This window comes from Pagrus pagrus (genome assembly GCF_965226575.1).
Source record: "Pagrus pagrus genome assembly, chromosome: 1".
Taxonomy (NCBI): domain Eukaryota; kingdom Metazoa; phylum Chordata; class Actinopteri; order Spariformes; family Sparidae; genus Pagrus; species Pagrus pagrus.
Window position 1 is genome coordinate 12370236 of NC_140185.1, and position 7518 is coordinate 12377753.

The 7518-nt window shown below is 39.7% G+C and overlaps 1 protein-coding gene across 4 annotated transcripts in view; it reads left to right on the forward strand.

The window, feature by feature from the left end:
* The window catches only part of znf609b (zinc finger protein 609b), an 88050-nt gene extending 81456 nt beyond the window's left edge, over positions 1–6594 (forward strand). For 3 of the 4 annotated variants that reach the window (XM_084362207.1, XM_084362208.1, XM_084362210.1), the window contains 3 exons: positions 214–594; positions 826–904; positions 2708–6594. In XM_084362207.1, the coding sequence (XP_084218333.1) occupies positions 214–594; positions 826–899 (455 nt within the window). In that variant the 3' untranslated portion in view covers positions 900–904; positions 2708–6594. The remainder of the gene's footprint in view (positions 1–213; positions 595–825; positions 905–2707) is intronic. The other variant, XM_084362209.1, reaches the window with a different exon arrangement.
* The last annotated feature ends 924 nt before the right edge of the window (positions 6595–7518 follow it).

Sequence of the window (7518 nt, forward strand, 5' to 3'; positions counted from 1 at the left end):
GCACCTCTAAAGTCGCCATATCTGGATACAGCCCTATTAAATAGACGATTTGTCCAGAAGTCCTAACAGAGGAGTTGGTGACCTAAAATCAATTGTGTTGACTATTCAGCTTGATTGATGTGAGCGTTAATGAAAATAATCAATCACCAGTTGTCACATTTGTATTCAATATAAGCCTAATTTTAAACAATCAATTTTCTTTATCACTTCTAGGTTCGTATCTGCCTGCAGGCTACCCGTTTTCTCCATACGGCGGTAAAGTAGCCGGAGGTGAGGAAGGCAGTGACAAATCTCGCGCTAGCCCGACTGTCACCAAAACTGCAACGGACTCCAAAGCCCTGGATATCCTGCATCAGCACGCCAGCCAATACAAGAGTAAATCCCCAACAGTTGGTGACAAACCACCCCACGACAGGGAGCGCGAGCAGGATAGAGGAGCTGGTGGAGACAGAGATCGGGAAAGGGAGCGCGAGAGGGAAAGAGAACGAGACGTGGACCGACCACGATCCTCGCCCTCCCAGCGCATCATGCCATCTCACCACCACCTGGGATACCCCCTGCTCTCAGGACAGTACGACCTGTCCTACGCCACAGGTCAGTTGGTCCTTCAGTCTCACTTAATGTTATTCATTCTTACATATTTAATAAGGTACTATACATGCAAAGTAGATTAATGCCAGTTACTTAAATTTAAAAACAGCCCACAACCCAGAATATTTTCTGTAAGTAGATGCAGAGTGTTAAATTATGGCAGATCAGCGATCTTAGTTCAGAACCTAAATAGGAAAAATCACTGATAGCCGGATATTTTCCAACTCGCCATAGGTCTCTCCTCATCTGCTATTGTTGCCAGCCAACAAGCAGCAACCCCCTCCCTCTACCCACCACCTCGGAGGTGAGAACGGTAAGACGCCCTTAGCTGGAGAGACACGCAAACAACTGACAGTGAAACAAAATAAAAGCCTAATGAGACACCTTGATAGACTGAGAGCAGTGTTTACAAACCTGACGTATGCAGGTGGAAGACATTGTGTTTCATATCAACAATACACATGACACCAGTTAAAAATACACAGGTTATGAGTACAGGCACACATGTAGATTGTCTTGTAAAAATAAAACTGAATGTTTCTTTGTCCCTGGTTTATTTGATTTGAAGTGACAAGAACACCCTGCTCTACTCTTTCCTTACAACACTTATGTTGAAGACTCCGAGGCAGTAACCTGGAAAGAAAACAAATCTCAGCCAAACAAAGCCCTCACCGCTCTGCTGCAGTCCCGTACAATATGCAGTGCAGCTTTTAGCCCCTCAGCTCATCCATCCTAAGTAGGTCCTCTGAGGACAAGTGGATCACAGTGTTGATAATAGAGATGTGGAATGAGCCCGCCAAGACAGCAAGCCAGAGCGGCCTGCACTGACATCTAGTGGCAGCTCTTTAAATTACAGCTGAGTGATTTGTTATGAGCTTTAGCCATTTTATTAGGCACACAAAGCAAAAACTAATGTAGTCTAATAAGAAAAAAACAGCAATAAATCCCACCTTCATGAGACTTTTAATCAGTTTTTGTATGAGGAGGAGGATGTAGTCTGTGGTGCTGTTGAATTGCACTACACTGATAGTTGTCTATTATTTTGTTCATCCCATTTATATCAGTGAGGGCAGGTTAAATAATAGAAACACCCCTGTGTTTAATGCATTCCAGTTCAACAGCACCGCAAACTACATCCTTCAAAATGACCACTGAGTTTTCAGTAAAGCTGTTTCAACACAAGCTGAATGTTGCAACCTTCATGAAGGGAGGATTTATTACAGGACTGTTGTATTAGACCAAAGGGGCCCTAACTTCTTCCTTTGGAGGGCCAAAACTAAATTTGATGGCAAACCACAGGCCAAAAGTAAACACCTATTGGTATCATGGTGTATTGTATTGTATTTTTACATTTTTAATGAGCATTTTTACCTCACAAAAATTGAAGGGCATAAACCAATTTGTATTATATATATAATTTTTATTTTTTAGCTTTAGTTACTAGTTAGTCTTATCAGATTAATCTTTTTATACCCCTCCTTATTTTTATTCCTCTTATGCCTCCAAACTTTAAAATTCTTGACTTTTATATTATGTTTTTCATGTGCATTTTTTTCTTGTGTATTTTTAGCACGAAAGGTGCAATAAAAGTATAGTAGTAGTTATTATTATTATTATTATTATTATTCCTGTTCAGTGAAAACCATGTATCCTCAAATTTGGTGAATTTGTTTTTGTTTTATTTGTTGTTGCTTTTTTTGTTCAGATAAACTGAAGGATTAATTATTCCTTCATGTGTATGTCGTTCTGTATGATGCATTGCTGTAGATTAAACTACCCAGCAGTGTATATAAAGTAATTAAATGAGCTCATCCTTAAAAACAACCACAGCAGTAAGATACAACACTAATATTAATGCAAACCCATCAGATGTAGTTGTAAAACACTGACAGGGAACATTTTACTGCACAATTAGTACTTTTACTTGTAGTTTGAGTATATTTACTTTGACTGAAGTAAAGGTTATGAATAAATCATCCACCGCTGCATACAAATACCTCAGAATTGTACTCATATTCTACACAAAGAAGAGATACAAAAGTGTCTAAAGCATTTGTTAAACATGAACCTTGTTCTGATCTGGTAATAATAGAGTCTTTCTTTGTATCTCTCACAGGGAAACCTGACCGTCACACCTCAACCCTGCAAAGATTCATGTGACTGGCTCACATGAGAAGAGAATCTCCCGGGTGTTACCTTTTAGACATCAGTTGAATGGTGTTTCTATCTATATTTTTAGTTCTTCTGCCCCAAGGCGAGGCAGATTGTCTTCTTGTTTTTTTCTTCCTCCTCCCCTCGTAATTGACCCCAAAATTTCCAGACCTTGGACTGTAACAGGACTGATAATAACCCAGGTTCAAAGCCATCACTCTGCCTCATCACGCAGAGGAAACACCAACCCGCTGATTATCTAGTCTTTGCACTGTCAACAAATACAATGCAAAAAGAGACTATTGGACTGCCAGAACAGCTTTTTTCTCGTTGTGTTTCTTTTTGACTGCATTGTTTTTTTGTCACACGCAGAAAGAAATTGGCAGGGGGATGTTGGGTGGCTGATGGGAAAGGGGGAGTCAAACTAAATTAAAGACTGAAAAAAAATCACATTGAGATGATTTACGTCTTTGGCTTATCGTATGCCGTGAAACAACAGTATATCCTTAACTTGAGAAAATGTTTGGCTATATTTCGTGGGGAGAGAGAATATGGCAACAGCTGCTTTCTTCAGAGACTTAAGAGCCTGAGACTGAAGTTTTTTTTGTTGTTTTTTTTCATTTTCCATCGTCATTGTTGATTCCCATCCCCCTCCTCTCTCAGTTCTTGTTTCAGGGATGATGTCGTCATGTTTTGCGAAGGGACCGCACACACCTCAATGGAGAATAAACACTATTCATGTTTTCTTTTCTCAGTAAATCTCAATATCATTGTGTTCATCCTTGAATGTGTCTGACGCTGGTATTAGTCCTGTTTTTCTCACAATGAAACGCTCATTTTAAAACGGTGAAGCCACATCAGCAAGCGATGAGTTCACAGGGCATTGTCATCACCACTTGTGAGGGTTTTTGGTGTTTTACTGTAAGATTGTGCTTCATTCAGCTTGTCAAGTTTGATTCTGTAAACAATGTGAAATCTCACTCAACTCATGTATTTTTCTGCTGTAATATAGACTTTTTAGCCAACTTTTATGTGCATAAATGTTTATATTTATCCCAGCACGCAACTGTTCGAAAACTGTTAAATAGCTTTCAGCCTTCACAGCGTTGGAACATCGCGTGCTCACATCGTTGATGCTGCAGTCCCTCAACATCTCACTGTGCTTCTTCTCTGCCCCAGCCTCAGTTGTCTTGCTGCAGATTGTTTTTATTTTATTCACTTGACCATGACTTTGACAACACATCACAAACATGGTTCACATTTCCATTCATCCTGACATGCAGTGTGCAAGGGGAGACACTACAGGTGAATAAGGTCAGACATAACATACTGAAATTTCCCAAGTTAAAAGATTATTTTTTGTATTACAAGTTTTCTAAAATTTTATGTTTAAATATGCAAACGTTGCATTATCTAATGACATTTTGAAAAACAGAAATCTGACCTGAAATAAACAGTTAAATGTGTATTTTGGAGTTTTTTTTCTGCTTCTCTTAAAGAAGACATGTTATGGAAGCAAAAAGGGCCAAAGTCCTAATTGACCAGTGCATGAAAAAAAATCAGTTTTCACCTTTACTGTCTCCCCTTAAAGGATAAAAATGAAAATTCAGTCATTATCTACCTATCTAAAGTTGGGTGGAGTTTTCGTTGTCCCAAAAAAAATTTCTGGAGCTTCACAGCAGCTCGTCCAGTGTAAATCAGGTCTCCGAAAAGCCCTGACATCCCATATTTATTTGAAAGATTTTATTTACATCCTTTATAAAGCTGCAATTTACTCTGTAGCTGCTAAGCTAAAAGCACTAGAATGAACCCCATCTAAAGCGGGAGCAAGAGCTCAAACATGCATCATGAGTGTAAACAACATCTTTTTAAATCAATTTGGGATCTCAGGGCTTTCGGAGACTTGGATTACTCCGGACGAGCTGTATGGAGCCATTTTATGTTTACTTTCAGCTGTTTATGTAACGTTTAAAAACAAGTCTCCATCTACTCCAGTTGTGTAGGAGAATGTTGCAACGCTGTTTTGCTGTGAAGCTCTAGAAATGTTTTTGTGGACTAAGAAACGTACACACTTACTTTTAAAGAAGGTTGAGTAGATAATGACTGAATCTCCGTTTTTGGATGAACTGTAAAATTGGTTCCAGACCTCTGGATCACTGTCCACATCCCAGATCTTTGTCAGCGATTCAACAGTAACTCAAGCTGACTAATCAGTCAGACTAACCGAAAACAAAAAAGGTGAATCAGTCTGATTTTTAGGTGAGAACATCTCTTGGTGCTGCGCTTGCTCCTGTGGCTTCACCATAAAACCCTTTCACCTGCACAGTTGTTGGCAACCTTCTAACCAGCTGCAAGCTTTGGATCAAACTGGACCAGTAAGTCTGATACCTCAGACACCAGTTTGCTTTGTTCAGTTGCTGCCGGTGCTGTGAGCTCAACTACTGAAACGACCCGAAACATCTTTCAGCTGTTACAGTTATAGATGAGCCAATCAGATGCAGACAATGAGCTAACATGGAGTGAAACTGGACCCTGTTCATGCACACGAGTAAAGTTGGCCTAAAAAGAAGCACTTTGCTCGAGGCTTTCCTCTTGATGTCAAACTGCAAATTCAAACAAGTCTGGTTAACTTAAAATCGACACAAAACGTTGTAGCAGAGGGACCCTCTTGGCTTTAAATTACAGTCCTCCCATACCTCAGGGGTTGTAAGTGAAATTCTATCCAGATGCTGTTTGCATTGATTTCAGATTTCTTCTGTTTCTGGGTGTGAAAAAGCACATTTTCTGCTCTGAGCTGCAGTGGTTCATTCAGAAAGGACAAACTGGCTCAGGAGAGGGAGTTATTAAAGGTTTTATGCCATACCGTCTTTATGTTCATAGAATATTGACCATGATGTCATTAACTTTATTGATTTTGGTTCTACAATCACTTTCAATGTTCCCATTGTTGTAGTTCTTTTCTCATTGAACTCTGTATGTGTTCGAGTCCATAAACCACCAGTTAATCTCACGTCTGACGCCCTCTGAAGTCAGATGTTTTGTTGAGACTCACGATTACGAAACTGCAGCTCTTCATTTTGAGGTTCTCGGACATTCCCAGTAAATAAGTTGCCAGTTTCTCGTCCCGCTCAAAGAATGGTTTATCTTTTGACTTTTTGCGCATTTTAAAGAAGAATGGCTGACATGAATAAGCTGAATGTGGTGGTGTTTGACTTGTACTTAATCTGTAAGGGTAATCTAGGCAGCTGTGATGTTGTCATTAAAGTCGGTGGGTTTTAGTACCAGCAGACTGCATACAGTACATATAGTTTTATCAGACAATGGTTGTGACAAGTGCATTTGTTCTTCTCTCTCTTGAGAGTAGTAATGTTATCTCAGTAGTAAGCAAAGCCCAGTGAAAATCATATATACTAAAGTGTATAAAAAGCCAGAAAAGTAATGTTTGCTATCAACATATTGGAAAGTGCTTGGCTCTTGTATTTTGCAGGACTGTATTTGTTTCATGGTGAAGAGTATATTTATTGGCCAGCAGTTGTCTCAATTGGTGCCTAGTTGAAAACACGGAGACACTTGCTCGTTTGTCTTTTCCTGACCCACCTACTGTCACACAAACCTCCCCTCCCCTCACCTCCCCTAAAAGAAGTACCAGTTCTGGTGCTTGCAAGGATGTTTACAATGTCTTCATTTTCTTTCTGTGTGAGAAAATTCAGAACTCTTCGCCCTCTCCTTTCTCCCGCCCTTCAGGAGTTTGTGTAAAGTGTACATTACCATGGTTCTTTTTTATACAATACTCTGTAACTTGCCTTTGTAAATTTGGGCTGGAAAAAATAAATCTTTTTATGAGACAATCTGTCCTGGGAACTGCTCAATGGCTTCTGCTCTGTCAAGATAATGAACTCTTAATGATCCTTTTTTCAGGTACCACTGAAGCTCCCATATCATGCCTTTTATCAACTGCATTTTTTGTTTAGGGCGTCTACAAGAAAATGTTTATTAGCTTAATAATATAATTTAAAACAAATTTTCTCATACCATCTTTTGCTGCAGCACCTCTATTCACCCTCTGCCAGAACGCTCCGTTTTAGCTCCCGTCTCTTTAAGGACTCCCTCTTGAAAAGCCCAGTCTGCTCTGATTGGTCAGCTGTCACAGGCCTGAGCAGGCACCACCCACTGTGTTTCCACATCAGCTCTGTGTGACGGCAGTGATGTTCTGACTGCTCATTTGAAGGCACAGTTTTTAAATACAGGCTGTGGGTTTTAAAACTTTCACACTATATATATTTATAGTACCTACTGTAGACCTGTTTTATAATAAAAAACAACATGTAAATCACTTTACAAATGGGAACTTTAAATATTCCAGTATGTTTGTGCAGTTGTCATCTGCAAAGAAATATGTCAACCTAGAAAGTCTAAAGGTCTTTTCACACCAGGGATTTGATGAATAAATGTAAGAAATATGCAAAATACTCACCAGAGCTCCGACCAGGTCGCTGACGGGCAGAGAGAGGTTGCATTTACAAGTTTCATCTCGGCTGCCTGCTCCAGGGCTTCAGTCTGGTCCGGAAACATTAAAACACCACACTTGCAAACAAATTACTTGATCGTAGCAGCGGTCAATTAGCAACTGCCATGTTTTGCAAAGTAAAATGAATGTGAGGACAGCACAGATGTATTTAACAGCTCCAGTTCCCCATCATAAATCCCACATATATAGCAGTCTGTCTGTGCAGGGAGCAATTAAGTTTACTCATCTCAAGTCACCATTGTCACATT